We start from the raw sequence: 22541 nt of genomic DNA, 5'->3' as shown, positions 1-22541 counted from the left end.
CTGAATGTATGTCCAATTGAAGAAGAGACATATTATTTGTCTATTTTAATATAGTAGCCTACATAAATGAAAACTTCCATAAAATGACACTATACTCTTATTTTATTTGGAAAGAGACATATCCATTGTAGAACTACTGATTCTGAACTAGTATCTACACAAGCCATTGTGCTTGTGATGATCGTCTCAAGTTAAACTGCATTGTTTAGGATTGATCTAGGAGCTTTATAAAGCTTTTTACAGCGGATGCCATTAAAAACACTGTCTAAAACACAGTCTATCCCTCACAGCCTCACTTTCATACCTGTCATGGCGCTGCTCTGAATAAGGTCTAGTTGCCTGTTTTCACCTCATTAATTATGGTGAGGTCATTAGTGTCAACAGGCAGAGACAATCACCAGTATGCTATTATTACGGAGAAAACTGATCCTAGACCAGCAGTTTTTCTCTCTAAAAGCAATCAAAAGCTTCAGCAGGCCCTTCGTGTTTTGTTCTTATTCTGTTCATTGGCTATTATATTTATAAATTGATTTTTTTTTTTCGTGAAACTGTTGGCTGACAAAAATCACATTTAACATTGAGGTCCAACCAAGATCCGCTCACTTTAAAGTTTCTGGCCTCGCCACACCCGCCTATATATTTAGGCTTATGCATGGGAGACATGATGTAGACAAACTATACTGTAACTGTTATGGAGTGAAGGTAAACAGATCGTTGAATCCATACATTGTATTGTGTATTGTGCATTATTAATTATTATGATAGTGTATTTGCTTCAAAACAGTTCGGAGATGTGATTTACGGAATGCGGCCCCTTTAAGAAATATTACACCGCGCGCAATGAGCATGCGCAGAAGAGAGAATAGCTAGAGTTTTGTTTTGTTTCATCTCTCTCTCTTTTTTTTTTTCTTTTTGTTGTTTCCTTTGACGCTATTATGAACGCATTAGTCGAATACACTGTGATCCCCTGTAAGTGTATGTTGTGTTAATGTTCTTGTTAATGCAATAAAAAAGAGAGAAGCGCGAGAGACGAGACGAGCGCTGAAACTTTCACCATTTGAGGCTGAAAGTGACGCTGTTAACGATCGTGAATGAAGAACAAATGTGAAATATTTTTTCCGGATGTCGTATATTTCCAATCTGCAGGTCAGATATGTTCTATTCATAATGTAAGAATGTAAGTTTGCGTTGCCTAAAATGTAGGCTACATTGTAGTGTATAACGTACGAGAATTAAATATAGTCATTATTTTTTATCAGCCTCTATTCAGTGACAGTCTGTACATTTTGTGCATGATATCTGTTGTCTTTGTTAGTTTCCTGTTAAATTCATATATTAATTGAAGAACCTGTCTTGTTTCTCTCTTATAAAATCTGTATTCCATTAAAAATGAACAACCTTCATAGAGTCGTTTTAAATACTACTAATATACAACCATATCAAAAAGCTCTATATTTCTAAAAGCAAGCATAATATGGTAATTTAATTTAAGAACCGTTATTATTTAAGTATTGCAATATAACCTCAATAACCTGAATTTGGCAGATCTTGTATCCCTCACTACAATTCACCAAAAAGAAAGCTTCAGTTTAGTCATGACAACTCTCAGGCCGTTTCTCAATATGCGTTCTTGTTTGTACTTGTGTTCTTGTGGACTTGTGAAACGTCATCAGTCGCTGCCCAAGTCCTGTTTCAATAGGCTTTATGCCCAGCTGCACTACTTCCTGGGTGCTTCTCAATATCCCTCCTCGTCTCCTCGTTCCTCCGTCCTGCATCCTATGACCCGGAAACCAATCGAGCTCAGCCATCTTGAAGGACATCTCAATTCTGTAATTGCACCGCGAGGAGGCGAGGATCGAGGAGTGAGGAGGCTTCCAGAGGAGCTATGAGCGAGGATACACAGGTGTACCCTTTTCGGAAGAGTTTTATCGACTAAACATGACGCACGTATCAATTCTCCTCCCCCTTCACATCTGTCACAATCATTTGAATTTATACTTTACTTTTGTAGTTTACATAAACCACAAAACTCACATAATTCAACAAGGTATCTGGCTTTATTATTATTTATTATGAATTTCTTAAATAAACAAACTTTGACAACATAAGGGCAGATCCTTTGAGCACTGCTGATGACGCTATGAAGTGACGCTCGAGTGATCAAGTATTCCAATGTATAAAAAAAGCGTTCATTCGATTCCTCCGTCCTCATTTTCTTTCCTTGCGTCCTTCCCTCACAACCTAGAGGGGGTGGAGCTGAGACGCTAGGAAAGGAAGCGAGGAAAGGAAACGAGGATGCACACCTGAACTTCAGCCAGCTCCTTGTTTCCTGTCTGACATTATTGGACAAACTGATTAACTCAGGTGTGTCTGGTATTTGTTACTGGTCAGGCACACCTGGATTAATCAGTTTGTCCAATAATGTCAGACAGGAAACAAGGAGCTGGCTGAAGTTCAGGAAGTAGTGCAGCTGGGCATAAAGCCTATTCAAAGTTCACATCTAGCCAAGTACTGTTCAAATCCCCGGATGTGTTCTCCGCCCCTTTTACAGAGGATGCATCAGAGGTGACCTGTGTAGAGTGGGCTTGAGACAGTCAGGTATCCCAGAATGCATCTCGCACCAACCAGCAAGCGTCAGCGTAATTTAAGAATACATTTTTTGACGTTTTCTGCTGGCTCTATTTTCTCTAGTCTAGTGGTTACAAGAGATATAATTCATCTCGTGTGTATCTTTTGGGTGATCTTTGGTCTCATGAATCTATAATTTATTCCCTGGCAAATCGCTTTGGCTGAGGGCAAGGTGAAGTTTCATAACTTTTTATATTTAGGCTATTTAACTTTACCGTTGTAGCCTATTAAAGCGCTGACTTTGTACGTTTGACTGAATTGTTTGCTTGTCTTTATTTCTTGTTCTATAGCTTCTTATTCTTTTTACTTATACTTTTATAATGACTATTCATTAAAACTGACATTTAACAAAAAAAAGAGTCATATTTAATTTTATTACAGTGAAGATTATCAGAGTACATGTGCACATATTGCCTGAACCACATATTAATATGTTTTATATTTTTAAAATGTAAACGCCGCAGGGTTGTGTTTTATATTATGTTTTGTTATGAATATACATGCAGCAGTAAATATAATCAATGTATGTGTTGCCTGAACCACATTTGTGTGGCTATTAATATGTTCAAGAAGATTTTTTAAATGAAGACGAAAAGAGGCAGAGTGGCGTTTTATAACATATTTCATTTTATTGTTATATACACTCACCGGCCACTTTATTAGGTACCCCATGCTAGTAACGGGTTGGACCCCCTTTTGCCTTCAGAACTGCCTCAATTCTTCGTGGCATAGATTCAACAAGGTGCTGGAAGCATTCCTCAGGGAGTTTGGTCCATATTGACATGATGGCATCACACAGTTGCCGCAGATTTGTCGGCTGCACATCCATGATGCGAATCTCCCGTTCCACCACATCCCAAAGATGTTCTATTGGGTTGAGATCTGGTGACTGTGGAGGCCATTTTAGTACAGTGAACTCATTGTCATGTTCAAGAAACCAATTTGAAATGATTAGAGCTTTGTGACATGGTGGAAGTAGCCATCAGAGGATGGGTACATGGTGGCCATAAAGGGATGGACATGGTCAGAAACAATGCTCAGGTAGGCCGTGGCATTTAAACGATGCCCAATTGGCACTAAGGGGCCTAAAGTGTGCCAGGAAAACATCCCCCACACCATTACACCACCACCACCAGCCTGCACAGCTGTAACAAGGCATGATGGTTCCATGTTCTCATTCTGTTTACGCCAAATTCTGACTCTAACATCTGAATGTCTCAACAGAAATCGAGACTCATCAGACCAGGCAACATTTTTCCAGTCTTCAACTGTTCAATTTTGGTGAGCTCTTGCAAATTGTAGCCTCTTTTTCCTATTTGTAGTGGAGATGAGTGGTACCCAGTGGAGTCTTCTGCTGTTGTAGCCCATCCGCCTCAAGGTTGTGCGTGTTGTGGCTTCACAAATGCTTTGCTGCATACCTCGGTTGTAACGAGTGGTTATTTCAGTCACTGTTGCCCTTCTATCAGCTCGAACCAGTCTGGCCATTCTCCTCTGACCTCTGGCATCAACAAGGCATTTCCGCCCACAGAACTGCCGCTCACTGGATGTTTTTTCTTTTTCGGACCATTCTCTGTAAACCCTAGAGATGGTTGTGCGTGAAAATCCCAGTAGATTAGCAGTTTCTGAAATACTCAGACCAGCCCTTCTGGCACCAACAATCATGCCACGTTCAAAGTCACTCAAATCACCTTTCTTCCCCATACTGATGCTCGGTTTGAACTGCAGGAGATTGTCTTGACCATGTCTACATGCCTAAATGCACTGAGTTGCCGCCATGTGATTGGCTGCTTAGAAATTAAGTGTTAACGAGCAGTTGGACAGGTGTACCTAATAAAGTGGCCGGTGAGTGTATATATAATATACATAAAGAGATAACCGGAGTAGCCAGAGCGAGCTGAGTGACGCGATCGAGAACGCAGCTGTTCCATTTGCAGAATTACCGGACTAACTAAGTAACCGCAAGTCCAAAGTTAGCGTACTTGGTATTGAGAAAGGCCCTCTGTGTGGTTAAAGGTACAATATGTAAAAAAAAAAAATCAAAATATCCAAAAACCACTTGCACAGTGTTATATACAGTGCTGGTCAGAATTATTTGCCTCCTTGGTAAATATGATCAAAGACGGCTGTAAAAAATAAATCTGCATCGTTAATCCTTTTGATATTTTATTTTAAAAAAAAATAGCAAAAACCTAACCTTTCATTGAAGTAAAAGAATTGAAAGTGGGGGGGAAATCACATTATGAAATAAATGTTTTTCTCCAAAACACGTTGGGAACAATTATTTGCTCCCTTTTATTAAATACTTTTTGCAACCTATTTTTTCCAAGATAACAGCTCTGAGTCTTCTCCTATAATGCCTGATGAGTTTGGAGAACAAGTGACAAGAGATCAGAGACCATTCCTCCATACAGAATCACTCCAGATCCTTCAGATTCCCAGATCCATGTTGGCGCTTCTTCTCTTCAGTTCAAAATCTAAATCGTAAAATAAACTTTGTTGCAAGCAGAGAATCAGAACCAAATACATATTGTGCTCAAGTTTTATTAACTAAATCACGAACATATAACTAACATAAAAACAATTACACATACATGGGTAGATGGTAAGTGACAGAATGAAACCGGAAATGAAATGAAGCTACGGAAAAGATTCATTGAACATGAAAAGAACCATCAGCTTATTATTTTCAGAGCACCTCATTAAATGTATATTTGGATGGCCTTTGCAGTGAAAGCATTTCGTGAAGTTCCTGAAAAAGGATTTTGATGGTTACGTGAGGGTCAAACGTTGAAGTTGCAATCGTTTTCTTCTCCGTTGGACGAAGACTATACAATTAACTTGCAAGGTTAGTTCGACTCTGTTCAGGTTGAAAGTTCTGTTTCTCCATGAGCACATGGCTGGTTGTGAGTCAAGGCCTGCTGAGGCCACGCAGGACAGCACAGCACAGCACCCCGAACGTACCGAGAAGGCCAAGAGAAGGAAAGGCTTGTGTAGACGCAATTTAAAGCCTGAGAAAGGTCCCACCTCTCAGGGTTGGCTCGAGCAATAAGAAAGGTGGAATTTCCAAGCGGGAAATTCCTCTGTTGGTTGGATTTATGACTCTGTTTCAAGCGTGCTCATTTGCACGTGCAGCTGGATTGGTTGCTGATGAAGAAACTATGAAAGATTCTTGTAATACTAATATGTTTGCGCACTATGGGCAGCTACCGGCATACCATATACACGATCATTTCAATCTTCAAAGTACCAATTTATAGAGAACCAAACATGGTATAGGTGAGGTTACATTGACTGTTGGTTCTATTATAAAATACACAGAATTTTAAAGTATTAAAAGACACTACAGAAGACAGTAAATTATCACACACAATGTCCTGGGATGCATGTTCATTTATAGATCAGTTCATCTATAAATGAATGCAGGAAGGTCTGTATTAAGGGCTGTACGTCTTTCCTATGGCTTCCGTCTTGACTATTTTTCACAGCAATAAATACATCTTATCTGATCGTCGCCCTGGCGACTGAAACCTTTCCTGCTCTCTTGTCTCTTTTGGGGGATGTTTCATTCCTAAGAGTGGGCTTTGAAGCTTATTTGTTAAATGTAACCAATAGTTATGTGTCTGATTGTCTGAGTCGTAACACAGTATAAATTCAGTAACTTATCTTTGATTTTTCCAGATCTGGTCCTGTGGGCGTCAGTATCACACAGTGATCACCGTTCACACCTGCAGTGAAGCCCCTCCCACAACAATTTACCAATAAATACTGGGAATATTCCCATCATCCTACAAGAGGAGGACAAACTCCAGGAGTAGCAGCTGAAATCTGTGTGACTGTTAAAGATGGAGTTTATTAAAGTGGAGATTGAAGACATGAGTGATCCAGAACCATCCAGAATAAAACATGAAGATACTGAGGAACAAATAGGTTGGTGTCCATTCTTGATTCTTCATTGTTGACGCTTTGGTGGCTCTGAAATAATAAGCAGTATATGGATGATACATGATAGAAAAATGCACCTAAATGATCAAAACCCAGTTTTCATCGTATTAACCCTTCTGTTACTCAAATCTGATAACATTTATTACCCACTGGGGTCAATTTGACCCCAGTAATTTAAACCTCCACAATATGATTTTTTTTTTTTTTTTACAAAGGTTTGTCTCAGGTAATTTAGGTATTTGTTGACTACTTAAGTAACCTTTTAAGTTAACATCCACCCACCACCCCCCTCCCCACCCCTTATACATCCAGAATACCCATTGCACGACTATGGACAAATTTACAAATTACCATAAAATCTTACTGATTGACCTAAAATTATAAAAAATATAAATAGTATAAATATACAGTATTTGGTGTTTTATAATATTTCTAAGTATAGATTTTTGTAATCTATAACATTTGGAAAGAAAAACTATTTATTTTATCAAGGATAGTAACACGAGTTATGTGTGGGGTCAATCTCGCAAAAATGATGTTTTCCCCTCCCCCATGGCACGGGAAACATCAAAGTTCTCGCAAAAATGATGTTTTCCACTCCCCATGGCACGGGAAAGAATTATTAGTTCTCATGAGAATTATATCACATGTCATGTGAACTACTAGTGGTTCTCGCAATACTACAGATATGGTTATGTTAGTTTAGAGCCCTAAAACAGAGGGACTTTTTTGAATATAATATATATGTAAAATTATAATGAACATTATAAATTCACATTATAACATGTTATAGTGACCTCAATAAAACAACCAAAACAATGTGTGTGAAATTGTAATATGTTTTCTGTTTTATTATACAGCTAAAAGAGCCTGGGGTCAAATTGACCCCAAGGAACACCGATGCTACAAAATGTGTACAGGACATTGAAAAAATATCAGCAGGTTAATTTTATATGTACAGAGTTGTCCCCATTAAATTAGGAAAAGTCATTAAATTTGAAGCAAAAAAAAAAAATCATGTATTTACAGACGTTAAACATTGAATGGGGTCAAATTGACCCCAAAGATAATAGGAGGGTTAACACATCAAAGATACTTAGGTAACATTTTACAACAAGGTCTTATGTGTTAACATTACCTAATGTATTAACTAACATGAATTAACAATGAGAAATACATTTATTGCAGTATTTTTTATTTATTTATTTATACATGTATCTTTGTTAATGTTGGTTAATAAAATATAATATATAATTAATGCTGTAGAAGTAATGTTTATTGTTAGACCATGTTAACTAAATTAGTTAACTAATGTTAACTAAGTGTTTTGTCTAATAAGTGTTCTTAATTTTCAGCTTTTATCTCATTGAACTGATTCTAACTGCTTAATACATTTATTTTAGACCAGAAGAAAGTGGAAGAGCAACGACACAAACTAAATCACGTAATGAAACACTGTGACTTCAAAACTCAAGGAACAAAAGTCAAAAAGCTGCACTCCTGCTCTCATTGTGAAAAGAGTTTCCCCAAAAAAGGAAACCTTAACAGACACATGCGAATTCACACTGGAGAGAAACCGTATACATGCTCACAGTGTGAGAAGAGTTTTTCTCGAGCATCAGGTCTCAGTAAACATCTGCGCCTTCACTCTGGAGAAAAACCATTTAACTGTGATCAGTGTGGTAAAGATTTTAATTTGTCATCAGATCTTAAAAACCACCTGAAAGTTCATTCAGATGAAAAGCCTTATGTGTGTTCTCTCTGTGGAAAGAGTTTTCCAAGGCTGGACAGTTTTAAACTGCACCAGAAAATGCATACAGGTGTGAGAGATCACGTGTGCTTTGACTGTGGGAAGAGCTTTACTACACCTAGTCATCTGAAACGGCACCGAAGAATTCATACTGGAGAGAAACCGTATCCATGCACTCTGTGTGGAAAGAGTTTTTCTCAAGCATCAGGTCTCAGTGTTCATCTGCTCCGTCATTCTGGAGAAAAACCATTTAACTGTGATCAGTGTGGAAAATATTTTACCTTGTCATCAGATCTAAAAGACCACCAGAAAGTTCATTCAGATGAGAAGCCTTATGTGTGTTCTCTCTGTGGAAAGAGTTTGTCACGGTTAAAGAGTTTTAAAGTGCACCAGAAAACACACAATGAAGTGAGAGATCATGTGTGTTGTGACTGCGGGAAGAGCTTTACTAGAGATGACTGTCTGAAACGGCACCAAAGAACTCATACTGGAGAAAAACCTTACAAGTGCTCATATTGTGACAAGAGTTTCACTCGGTCAGAATCTCTGAAATCACATGTGCAACTTCATACTGGAGAAAAGCCGTGATTACTGTACTCAGTGTGGGAAGAGTTTTTATTGTTTACTAAGTGTACTAAATTGTCTTCTGATAGTACATGCAATTATGATAAATAAAACAGAAACATATTGTCTTGATTTATTTATTTAATGAACCCATAGAATTTGTTATATGTTTTAATCACATTAATGAGTTTTTTTGATGAGTTTTAGTTTTTTTATACTGTGATAAATATGTTTGGATACAGTATTATTGTCAATCAAATGATTAGGTCTTGTATCATACAAAGAGGTTGGAGTTAATTTTTATCCTTCATTATTGACTGCTGAAGAACAATAAAGTAACAAAGCTTCAGTTTACCATATTTGGTGGATGTAGATAGAAAATTATAGAAGCTGTAAAATATGAAACAATAAACAAACGTTTGAAAGTAAACGTCTTTAAATGTATATATTTTGTCGTATAATATACATTATAATATATATAACCTCACTGTGTGGGGTTGTTACACCAATTTGACGCTGGGAGAATAAACGGACATGTTTTTAAATTGACCAAATTAAGTTTGTGTACATATCTTTCACGCTCTATGGCAGGCAGGGTAGACATATAATTACTTGCCTTGTTTTATATAAGTGATTTCTGAAGTTAGTTACGCCTGTCGGCTGTGTACGGACGTTGGTTTTTGCCGTTATTTTGTATTGAAGTCTATGGGGAGTCTAGTTTGTTTTCCCCCAAAAGGGAGCGGGGACAAAATTGACAGTTAAGTGCCCGGATGTGCCAGTTGTGCGTATCATATGCACATTTTAGAATCTCACCAGAAGTAGTAGGTCATCCAGGTACTTTTTTGCCTAATCGTTTATGAGTACTGTGTATTCGGATATACTTCTTTTCATATACTGTTTTTCGCCTACTATTGGGAAGTATGCGATTTCGGATGCAGCCTATGTGATTTACGTAGGAATATGCGGCCCCTTTAAGAAGAATGACACCGCGCGTAGTGAGCATGCGCAGACGAATGTAGGGCGAGTGGCTGAGAGGAGCAGCGCATTCAGTCGACGCTGTTTTGTTCAATATTAACCATTCGGTTGCTTCTTACCTGAGCGATGTTTTTATGTTTAAGTTAACTATAGTAGAAGTCAAAGCTGTCTTCATCTTATGTGTATGGTGATTTTGTCAGACGACGTCTCGAATATAATTCAGGATTTTAGTGAAGAGCAGCTGCTTAGAAATGACTGCTGGTTAACATGTATGGGTCTCGTTTCAGTCACTATTTCATATTCTTCCCGTTGTCTGACAACATAAACAGAAAAATATTGAAAACAAGTTTATTTTAAAGGGCTGACAGTCGGCTGAATGCAAATGCGACGTAACAACGTCATTAGCCCATGACGTTATCTTCCGATCGTGAATGAAGGACAAACAAACATGGATTATTTTCTCCAGTCTGCAGGTGAGAGATGTTTCTCGGATTACAGACTAGAGTTTAACATTAAACAGCTACACAGTTTTTACGTGTTAATAATTACTTAGAGTAATAATATATTGGCAGAGAGTTTTTCCACATAGCCTACTCTGTTTCAGCCTGTTGTTGACAGCAATATAATGTGCCACTTTACAGAAGATTTCAGACATCACTATAATGAATGAGGTGAAAACGGAATTTTTATAGACGAAGATGCTTGATGGCTCTGTTGTTTCTGTCAGACTTTGTTTTAAATTGAACTAATTTCTAATTGTATCAAAATACTCCATATTTCTAACAGAAAACACATGTTCACTTAATTTACATATAATTAGTATTTCAGTTAATTCAGTATATATTTAGTAACTTATTTTTTTAATTGGGCAGATCTGTTGTTACTGGGAATATTCCCATCATCCTACAAGAGAAGGACAAACTCCACGAGTAGCAGCTGAAATCTGTGTGACTGTTAAAGATGGAGTTTATGAAAGAGGAGATTGAAGACATGAGTGATCCAGAACCATCCAGAATAAAACATAAAGATGCTGAGCAACAAACAGGTTGGTGTCCATTCTTGATTCTTCAGCCCAGGATCAATGGGAAAACGTACCTGTGGTAGCATTTATGCAAAATGATATTCCGTTGCATCGTGCATGTTTCGCGACAGTTTAAGCGTGTTCAGTTTTATACGAAAACAGATTAACTTGATTCTGGCAACGTTTTATTATGTTGGTTATCACCACAGTACAGAATGGAAATGTCCGGCGGTAATTGGCTCTAAAGGGTTAATGTCCATTGTGTTTTAAAATAGCGTACACATACACTAACGCCGCCTTCACACTGGCAGTTGAAATCAGCTCCGATACGGCTCCGAAACGACCGGAAGTCATTCATTTCCTATGGAGATTCGCAGACCGCATGCGAATGGGTCCGAAACGGGTCCGACCGAGTGCGGTGCGAAGAAAATCGTGTCCGTTGGTCATCCGGATGCGTTAAAAAAATGGAACTCTTGCGAAAAGCTACGGACGGTTCTTATCCGACAATTCCAGCGGAAGTTAGCGTTGCTATGATACTGATAAACAAACCTGAATTCTTATCGTTATAAAATCATTATTTATTTTATTAAAAGTTAAGTTGTCATGTTATTTTTTTTTTTGATTTGCTAACGTTATTAGGGCAGTTAATACAATTAAATTGTAGGCAGACATCGAACTAAATATGATATAGTGGTATAAATTATACCACTATATCACATTTTTTAGCCGACCTGACATGTCAACGTCCTGAGCAACTTTCCTCACGCAGCAGCCTTCCTATTAATATCTCTATAACCCTCATCAGAGAGATCATACAGAACTGACAGAATCAACCTTTCTAATCTCTCCGCCATTTTTGTTCTACCCGCTTCCGACGCTTTTCACTGTGTAGTACGACGTCCGTTGGGGGCGTATTGCGTATTACGGAGCTGATTTCAACTGCCAGTGTGAAGGCGGCGTTAACCCTAAACCTACCCGATGGTGTTAATAAAATCAAGTTTACCTAAAAATGCAGTTGCTGAAGCAACTATGCCATTTTAGCTTCTTTCTAGTTCGTCTTTGAGATCTTTTGTCGTCACTCGTGTTTGTTTGGATTCGTACTCAAGATCTCAGCTTCACAAGTACAATTCTGTATCAGTTGAGCCTCCGAACAAGCTTATCATCTCAGAAAAGTCAAACACATGTTATGTGATGCAAACTCCAAAATGTATTCGTTAACAAATTATGCACTGCGGTAAAAAGTGTTTTGAGGTCATTAATGAATGAGGCATTTATATAGCGTTTTCATATGTACTACTGTACCAAAGCGCTTTACAATCATATCAGGGGTTCTCTCCTCAACCAGCACCAGTGTGCAGCATCCACTTGGATGATGCCACGGCAGCCACAGTACAACTGCGCCAGTGCGCTCACCACACACCAGCTATAGTTGGGGAGGAGAGAGAGTGATAGAGCCAATTCAGTGGATGGGGATTATTAGGATGCCATGATTGGCAGGTGCCATGGGATTTTTAATGACAACAGAGAGTCAGGGCCTCGCTTTAACGTCTCATCCGAAGGACGGTGCTCTTTGACAGTATAGTGTCCCCGTCACTATACTGGGGCGTTAGGACCCACACAGACCACAGGGTGAGCGCCCCCTGCTGGCCTCACTAACACCTCTTCCAGCAGCAACCTGGTTTTCTCAGAAGGTCTCCCATCCAGGTACTAACCAGGCTCAGCCCTGCTTAGCTTCAGTGGGCAACCAGTCTTGGGCTACAGGGTGATATGACTGCTGGCATTAAATGATATTTTGCAAGGAGCCGTGTGAAATTGACTCTTTATTTATTTAAAAAAAAAAAAAAAAAAAAAAAAAAATATATATATATATATATATATATATATATATGGGTGATTCTTCAACTATGGTACTCTTTGAGCTAGACAGTTTCAGAAAATAAAAACATTTCTACAAACAGTTTTTTAGTATCATTTGGTTTCTCAATCTGTCTAGAAACCTTCCCTTAAGTTGGCTGTGCTGATTTGTATTGAATAATATATATATTTTGCCATTTTTATCTGACAGTCCAAGAAAACGGTCATTTCCATCACATAGCAAAACTTGTGTTTTGAAGAGAAAATAATTAAATATCTTCTGTAATAAATATATTTGATTAAATAGCACACACATCTCTGATCAAATTTGTAATTGATTTATTTTTCAGAAATGTAACTGTAAAGATTTTACAATGTTTACACTAAAAACACCTAAAACTAGATGCCTGGAACATTTCATTTACTTAATATAGCTCAAAATCATGTATTTCTTAAAGTGTATACACATATCTTACCCCTAACTGCACAATTATCAACACCACTGAATATAGTTGGTTTGATTGTATGTTTTTTATATGTTTTACTTTAAAATATGTGTTGTGGTGGAAATGACATGGCGTGGCGGAAGAGACAGTGTGTGGCGGAAATGACATAGATAGGCAACTTCCAATTAAAAACTCTTTTTCTACTGCTCTATGTGGTGAACCAGAGCAAACCAATAAGCAACAGCATTAGTAAACAAAAACATATCAATATTTTTAAATGAAAAACAATCCAAAAATGAAAAAAAAAAACATGAATATGTGTTAAAAATCAGCAAATCATTTATTCACTGCTTTCTACATGCTGAACTTGGACAAACTAGTTCAAATTAGAGCAAACCCTTTATGACATCATTACCTTAATATAACCTTAATATACACAAGACACAATACACAACCCTCAGGGTCCACATCCTGTATAATGCCAGGGTAAGGATCCCTATCATACCGTACCACACACCAACTTCCAATCAGTCCCTCACACTGTCAAAAATTGCTGTAATAAAAGGGCAAAACTTTGACAGTAACATGCTAGTTTCCATTAAAACAGCAATATACTGTAGAAAAAATGCATTCTGGGTGATATATGTAGTTTTCGAGAAAGTAGCCTACAGGAATATACTGTGAATTAACAGCGCGTGTGCTTAGAATTATAAGGTTCTTTCTCCGTTTAGGGAACTTCTGAGATATTGAGCATCAAAGTTTTTACATCCCTGCTGGTTTGTGAGATGGAACCTTTTTATTTTATTAATAACTACTAACAAAATATATTTTTTTACAAAAATAACACCACACACCTAATGGATAAGATTATGTCAAAAACTCAATTTCGACCAAAAGTGGAGATAGAACCTTATAATTCTAAGCTCACGAGCGCTCAAAGTCAACACTCAGAGACTGTGTTCCAAATCACACCCTATACCCTTATTCACTATTCCCTACATTACACTGTAAACCCGAATAAGTTGGCACAACTCAAAAAATTTAAGGCAATAAATTGCCTCAAATTTTTTAAGTTAAGAAATTCAAAAAGTTTAAGTAAGCAGAACTGACATATTTTTATTTTGTGTTTGTACATTTGAATTGTTCTTAACTTGAAATGTTTGAGTACACTAATTCATACATTTAACTTAAAATTTCATGTAATCTCAATGTGAACACTTTTATTAGTATAAACTTAGCTAGCTTTAACAAGCTAGTTTGCTAACATACTATTTTGTTAACTTCTTAACAATAGTATGCTATACAGTAACACTTGCAGCAATATAAAGGTTTTATTTGCTCTCAAATCAAGCTCATGCACCACTTGTCACCATGATGGTAACTATCCTAAAACCAACATTAACAGAAATTCTTCTAAATTAGCATAACGAAACATTAATCATTACTAAATCACCCGCTTAACATTAATCTTGCACAAAAAAACATTGTATTACACTTAATTTTAGCATTTACTCTCCCTTTCGAGTGCCATCGGCAAAGCATGCTGGGAAATATACATCCCAGCCGTTTCAGTTAAACTTAAGTTCGTCTAAATTAAAAAAAAAAAATTTCATAAAACTCAAAACAATGAAACAGTTCAGTTTACTTCAAATATATCCATTCTGTGAACTTGAAAGAAAAAGAAAGTGCTAAATACTCATAAAAGTTAATTTGACTGAACTAATTAGTTTAATTTAAGTTTGTCCTACTCAAACCAATTAAGTATTTTGAGCGTTAGGGTTTACAGTGTAGTTCACTAATATAGTCATTTGACTGAGTGATTAAAACAAGTGAGTTAATTCAGACACTGATGAACACCTGCTGTTAACAAGCAAAATCACTGAAGGAAAGAGGAACAAGAAGAACAGAAAAAAGATTAAATCAACTGAAGATAAAAGACATTAAATCTGTGAAGATCTCAGCAGAGGAGGATTAAACAACTCCACAAACAGCATTACCAGCTTTACTTATTACTATCCAGTTTGACTTTATGTCTGACGTCTACAGAAGTTCTTATTAAAAGGTGACAGAGGTTTAGATGTAATTTTATTTTCATTTGATGTTACCATGATGGTGATCAGTGTTTGGTTTAGTTGGGCTCTTGACCCTTCACTTTTGAACATTAGTTTTTCTTTGGCAGTGGTAACAGTGTTTTTTAAATACATTTGCTATTGGAAAAGAAAAACTGAAAGAAAACAGGATTAGATGACAGTGACTATTTGTTAGGGCTATAACGATACACCAAACCCACGATTCGGTTCGTATCACGATTTTTGACCCACGATTTGGTTAGTATCACGATTCTATAACGGGGGCGGGGCTTAGGGGTGAAAAAAAAAGATTTTGAGAGAAAGAAAATATATTTTTATTAAATAACATCTGAAAACCCTGTGTAAACTTAACACCAAAGAACAATATTAACTATGCAAATTATTATACTAAACTAAGCAGTGTAGGCTGCTGATTTTGGGTTTGCTTTCTGTGCTTCAACTAAATTGATTTCGGGATGGTGCCGTAAGATATGCATCTGCATGTTGGACGTGTTGCCGGTCATTTGAGGAAGCTTCTTAAAACACTTACAGCAAATTGTGTGGGTCTTGTCAGTAGATCCAATGCTACCACATCTTTAAATTACTATTAGTATTATTTGAACTTAACATTATAAAATATGTAGACCTACACCACAAAACTATTGAGGATCAATTAAAATTGGGCAATTTCAGCGTTATGGACGTGACATTTGCAGTCAAAACTTGAAATATAAATTCTCAGAAAATGCATTTAATACCAATATATTTTTATAAAAAATAATAAAATATTTCCTTACTACCTTAACTTAATTAAATGTTTTTTTGCATTTAAATTTTAGTATTATAGCCCAAAATAATTTGCTGTTTAGCATGAACAATGTCATTTCCACCACAACCTGTCTTTACCATCACAATGAACACCGTGGTGGAAATGACTGTGGTGGAAATGACATTTCCTCCCTTTCCCTCTAAAATATCATGCTATGTTAGCCTGCTAATATTCATTTTAGAGTTAGCATTAAATATACACAAATTACACATCATTAAATTAAATTTATCCAGTTATTTTTACGTCCATGTGAAATATGAGCCGTTTGGAAATGACGACCAATAAACATACTCTCAGTTTTACTCATATTTACCTTGATTTTTCTTCTTTACATTACCCCCTAAAGAGGTCACCCTTTCACCCAGCCATGTGTTCCACTGTGGAGTTTCTGTTGCTATGGTTACTAAGTAAACAAACCTAAAACAATGATCCCAGGATTCTATTTTGTACTGTGTGGTGGAAATGACAGTGAACCCAAGGGACAGGGGTTCTACTTATGAAAAATATAGGAAAATGTTAATAAATATTGCAATATATAATATGTATAATTGAAATAGATATTATTTTATCATTTGTACTTAAAATCTACATCATTTAAATATTTAATTTAGAATTAAGCAAGGTTGAAGGTACAAAGTCTGGCTTAGGGACAGAGGCAAAACAGTAAAAATCATGCATAAAAGGCCTCATAATATATAATAAAAAGAATGATTGAGCCATGATACATTTTTTATAAGTTCCCCTTAGGGTGAAGTAAATGTGCCAAAAACAAAAAAGAAGAAATGTTTTTTAGATTTTATTATTTCATCCAGGGACAAGAAAAGTACCATAGTTAAAGAATCACCCATATATATATATATATATATATATATATATACACTCACCGGCCACTTTATTAGGTACCCCATGCTAGTAACGGGTTGGACCCCCTTTTGCCTTCAGAACTGCCTCAATTCTTCGTGGCATAGATTCAACAAGGTGCTGGAAGCATTCCTCAGGGAGTTTGGTCCATATTGACATGATGGCATCACACAGTTGCCGCAGATTTGTCGGCTGCACATCCATGATGCGAATCTCCCGTTCCACCACATCCCAAAGATGCTCTATTGGGTTGAGATCTGGTGACTGTGGAGGCCATTTTAGTACAGTGAACTCATTGTCATGTTCAAGAAACCAATTTGAAATGATTAGAGCTTTGTGACATGGTGGAAGTAGCCATCAGAGGATGGGTACATGGTGGCCATAAAGGGATGGACATGGTCAGAAACAATGCTCAGGTAGGCCGTGGCATTTAAACGATGCCCAATTGGCACTAAGGGGCCTAAAGTGTGCCAGGAAAACATCCCCCACACCATTACACCACCACCACCAGCCTGCACAGTGGTAACAAGGCATGATGGTTCCATGTTCTCATTCTGTTTACGCCAAATTCTGACTCTAACATCTGAATGTCTCAACAGAAATCGAGACTCATCAGACCAGGCAACATTTTTCCAGTCTTCAACTGTTCAATTTTGGTGAGCTCTTGCAAATTGTAGCCTCTTTTTCCTATTTGTAGTGGAGATGAGTGGTACCCGGTGGAGTCTTCTGCTGTTGTAGCCCATCCGCCTCAAGGTTGTGCGTGTTGTGGCTTCACAAATGCTTTGCTGCATACCTCGGTTGTAACGAGTGGTTATTTCAGTCACTGTTGCCCTTCTATCAGCTCGAACCAGTCTGGCCATTCTCCTCTGACCTCTGGCATCAACAAGGCATTTCCGCCCACAGAACTGCCGCTCGCTGGATGTTTTTTCTTTTTCGGACCATTCTCTGTAAACCCTAGAGATGGTTGTGCGTGAAAATCCCAGTAGATTAGCAGTTTCTGAAATACTCAGACCAGCCCTTCTGGCACCAACAATCATGCCACGTTCAAAGTCACTCAAATCAACTTTCTTCCCCATACTGATGCTTGGTTTGAACTGCAGGAGATTGTCTTGACCATGTCTACATGCCTAAATGCACTGAGTTGCCGCCATGTGATTGGCTGCTTAGAAATTAAGTGTTAACGAGCAGTTGGACAGGTGTACCTAATAAATTGGCCGGTGAGTGTGTATATATATATTTTAAAGGATTTAAAGTGTTTGCTGTTTTTCTGCCTCTACTAGTGTTCATTTCTGTTGGAAACTGCAGCGATATGTATGTATTGGAACATGTTTTGCAGAAATGTTGCCCCAGGAAGGTTTTTCCAATGAGCCTGTGTTGCGATTCTTCCTCGTTGACTGCTGAGAAACATTAAAACTGAAGTTTAACAGATTTAAAATATAGAAGTGTATCTAAATGATAATCTTGTATAGCTTTTGTCATGCACATTTTGATTGTATTAATACACACAAGAATGACAGAACTAACCTTTGCCTAATCCAAAATTTGACACTTTATACAGATACCTGGGGCCGTATTCACAAAGAATTTTATCTTACCACTAGGAGTACTCCTAAATCGCACTAAAATATAGTTTTCTCTTAAAAGTTATTCACAACGCCTTTCAGACCTACTCTTAGTAAGGAAAAATGACAACTCCTAAACTAAGAGTGAGTCTTCGTTGCTATGGATGACGTCAATTCTCATGCACGAGCTTCCTCGCAATGATCACGGTGATTGGTTGTCAGATGACAGGGCCATCATGCGTAACATAAAACAGACTCAACAAATCATGAAATTATGACATCTAAATATGTCTGTGTCCTACACTAAATAATAATAGTAATGTCATTGAAATGCATATATAATGACATGTTTGTGCAGGCCCCAGTGAAGTGTAATTCTAAAAAGGCAGAGAGAGAGAGAGAGAAAAGTCATGAATTAAATTAAATCAAGGTAGCCTAATACCCTAATAATTACCGTCACTTGCCTAATAATGAAAAACGACACTTGCATTAACACTTACTTGGTTAATTGACATCATATTAGCCTAAATAGAAAAATAAACTTAAAACAAGGAAATGTTGCTCCTATTTAGTGTTGCTTTCATCAACGAGACGAAATGTTATTTAACGTTTCGTCTCGTTTAGGCTACTTGCATTATTATTATTATGCAGCATTTCTGTTTCCTGTGTCACTTCAGGGGCTGCATCAGATCGCACTGCACAGACGCAGGCGACTTCACATCCTCAAGCCCCACTCGCAGCATTATTTAGAAGATGCAGCGGCATGAGTTACGGCTGTTTCACACATACTCCGTGTGTAGTGCGTATGCGGTGCGTGTTGCGGTGTGTATGCAGGAGCAGCACGCGCTATTGTGCTTTCACATTTGCTGCGTTTGCAGTGCGCAACTGATCTACGGCTGTACCACAATCACAACATTTATTCTCTATTTTTTATTTCAAATCAATATTTTTAGCCTACATCCATTATGTCGCGTTGTTGAGGTACTGTGTAGATCTCTGCTCTGCTGTTGTGCACGTGCAATAACCTGGAGCGCATTCGCGTGCGGTGTGAGTGCTCTAAAGGCTCTAACATGGGTGCGGGAAAAAATAGGCACCGCAAACGCACTGCAAACTGAGTATGTGTGAAACAGGCGTTAGCATAAACAACAACAAACAAAGTTAAGCCTGACACAGAGAAAGGGATTCGTCTTTGGGAGAAAAAGAAGAATGACATTTGGAAAAACTTTCATTTCATCATGTGTGTAGGCTACTCCTAACATGTTTGGTTGGTAAAATAAATATGTTGTAAATTTAAATCAGAGCGTCTTCCGTGTCTGGAATGGATGTATTCTTGAGTCTATAAGGTAACTATAAAATAATAAGATAACTATAAGATAAGATTGTTTGAAATGGGTTTGGCTAAAAGAAAATTTTGGTTTCGTCTATACTACTAGGTACTTATACTATATGACTGGGTTAAATAGAATTGCATTACTAAAAAGAGACTAAAATACAATTTTCATTGACTAAAACTAGACTATGTCTTTTGTCAACTAAAACTAGACTAAAATGTCATCAGTTTTCGTCGACTAAAACTAGACTAGACTAAAAAGAGTATGAACATTACTAAAACTAATAAAAACTAAAATGACAGCTTGACACAAAGACTAGACTAAAACTAAAATTAAAACAGGGCGCCAAAAACAACACTACTCCTATTGAAAAAATGTAATAGTTGAATGACGGTGGATTATGAACTCGCCAAAATGGAAAAGAAAGCCCAACTGGATGCAGGATCAGTTACTGCTGCTGGCCCAGTTGGTGCTGGAAAAAAAAACATCATAAAAGTGAAATTTGGCACTGGGATATCAAGCAAAACTAAGCGTGAGAATAGGAGAGGATTTGTTTGCAGATCAATGCAGCATTCCCGCTTGTGTCGCGGACCCCGGACGACTGCGAGAGGCGGTGGTATGCGCTACAATCCTTTGTGAATAGGCCTTAGTGAGTTAGGAGTCCTCTCGACTTCTTTTAAGCTGTCCCAGACTTAGGTGCTACTTTTAGGGCTAAAATACTTTGTGAATTACTCTCAGTGAAGAAAATTAGGAGTCCTTAAGTTAGGAGTGACACGCCCATTATTTTTAGGAGTTGCTCCTAAATTCGCCAGTTAGGAGCTACTTTTAGCCTTAAAATTCTTTGTGAATACGGCCCCTGATCTCTATCACCTTCTACTATTAAATCATGTTCACCTGAACTGATCTTAACCACAACATTTTTTGTTTTAGACTGGATGGAAGTGAAGCAAGAACATAAACTGGATGAAGTTAAGGAGGAACATTGTGATTTCAAAACTCAAAAAGAAAAAGCCAAAACACAGCACACCTGCTCTCAGTGTGCAAAGAGTTTTTCTCAAGCATCAAATCTCAGGAATCATCTGCGCATTCACTCTGGAGAAAAACCATTCAACTGTGATCTGTGTGGTAAAGGTTTTCATTCATCATCAGATCTAAAAAAACACCTGAAAGTTCATTCAGATGAAAGACCTCACATGTGTTCTGTCTGTGGAAAGAGTTTTTCAAGGCTGGATCATTTTAAACAGCACCAGAAAACACATAATGAAGTGAGAGATCATGTGTGTGACTGTGGGAAGAGCTTTACTACATCGGGTGAACTGAAACTGCACCAAAGAACTCATACTGGAGAAAAACCTTACAAGTGCTCATATTGTGACAAGAGTTTCACTCAGTCTGGACACTTGAAATCACACGAGCGACTTCATACTGGAGAGAAGCCATACTACTGTACTGAGTGTGAGAAAAGTTTCAAAGATGCAGCAAATCTCAGTGTTCATCTGCACATGCACTCTGGAGAAAAAACATTTAACTGTGATCAGTGTGGGAAAGATTTTAATTCATCATCATATCTCAAAAAACACCTGAGAGTTCATTCAGATGAGAAGCCTCACATGTGTTCTTTCTGTGGAAAGAGTTTTTCAAGACTGGAAAGTTGTAAACGGCACCAGAAAACACATAATGATGTGCGAGATCATGTGTGCTGTGACTGTGGGAAGAGATTTGCTACATCTGGTGAACTGAAACGACACCAAAGAATTCATACGGGAGACAAACCTCACAAGTGCTCATATTGTGACAAGAGTTTCACTCAGTCTGGAACCCTGAAAACACACGAGCGAGTTCATACTGGAGAGAAGCCGTACGACTGCACTCAGTGTGAGAAGAGTTTTAGACATTTACCAAGCTTTCTCACACATATGAAAAAATGTCGTGAGCACCATTTGTTTTCATGTAAAATGCCTCATAAGTAAACAGTGTGCGATAAAATATGGTGTTTTTCCAAAAAGTTTAACTTGTTTAATTTTGTTAGTTTGGTGAAAACTAGAAAGGCTTAAGAGTTGAAGCTTCACCGGTGAACAACTCTTAGTGTAAATAAAATAATTTTAGCTGATTTTTTCTGTCAGGGTGAATTGTGTGCTAAATAGGTCTTATTTTAATTAAATATATTTATGTAATTTAATTGTTTACTAAGTGTAATATATTGTGTTCTGATAGTTCATGCAATTATTAGAAATAAAACAGAAACAACATCTTGTGTTGATTGATCTATTTAATGAACACGACTAATGAGTTATATAGTTTTAATCACATTAATGATCTTTTCATCATTCTATCTTAATACTGTTATAAATAAGTTTGGGATGTACAGTATTATTGTCAAGCAAATGATCAGGTCTTGTATCATACAAAGAGGCTGGAGTTCATTTTTATCCTTCATTATTGACTGCTTAAGATCAATAAAGTACCAACGCTTCAGTTTACCAGATTTTGATGTAGGGCTCCATATTTACCCGTTTGCATTAGTTTAATTTGTTCATTTATATGTCAGCCAGAAATTATTAGCCACATTTCCACTGTCAGTCCTGTGCGAGTGAGGACAGATATCAAAAAAGATTTAATTGTTGTTTCACATAAAATAACATGTACTATCCCCAAGCCTCCCTTTTATTTTTTGGTCACTGGACTGCACAAAACAACTCTTTCAGAGTT

General features: G+C 37.4%; 3 protein-coding genes across 3 annotated transcripts in view; all 3 read left to right on the top strand.

Moving 5' to 3' along the window:
* Nucleotides 1–8974, top strand: part of LOC130101141 (zinc finger protein 239-like) — a 29335-nt gene extending 20361 nt beyond the window's left edge. Inside the window, exons 2-3 of the mRNA XM_056266729.1 lie at nt 6307–6555; nt 7974–8974. Of these exons, the coding sequence (XP_056122704.1) occupies nt 6471–6555; nt 7974–8908 (1020 nt within the window). The 5' untranslated portion in view covers nt 6307–6470 and the 3' untranslated portion in view covers nt 8909–8974. The remainder of the gene's footprint in view (nt 1–6306; nt 6556–7973) is intronic.
* The window catches only part of LOC130101124 (oocyte zinc finger protein XlCOF6-like), a 297964-nt gene that overhangs the window by 175613 nt on the left and 99810 nt on the right, over nt 1–22541 (top strand). The window lies entirely within an intron of this gene.
* LOC130101134 (zinc finger protein 239-like) lies at nt 10756–22317 on the top strand. The gene is made up of 2 exons (XM_056266720.1): nt 10756–10904; nt 20763–22317. The coding sequence occupies exons 1-2, from the start codon at nt 10820–10822 to the stop codon at nt 21800–21802; spliced, it is 1125 nt and encodes a 374-aa protein (XP_056122695.1). The 5' UTR covers nt 10756–10819; the 3' UTR covers nt 21803–22317.

Source organism: Rhinichthys klamathensis, unplaced genomic scaffold (assembly GCF_029890125.1).
Source record: "Rhinichthys klamathensis goyatoka isolate OS25496 unplaced genomic scaffold, OSU_Roscu_1.1 h1tg000253l_1, whole genome shotgun sequence".
NCBI classification, from domain to species: Eukaryota; Metazoa; Chordata; class Actinopteri; order Cypriniformes; family Leuciscidae; genus Rhinichthys; species Rhinichthys klamathensis.
The sequence above is the reverse complement of the archived record's forward strand: the minus strand, read 5'-3'. Positions and strand labels throughout refer to the sequence as shown.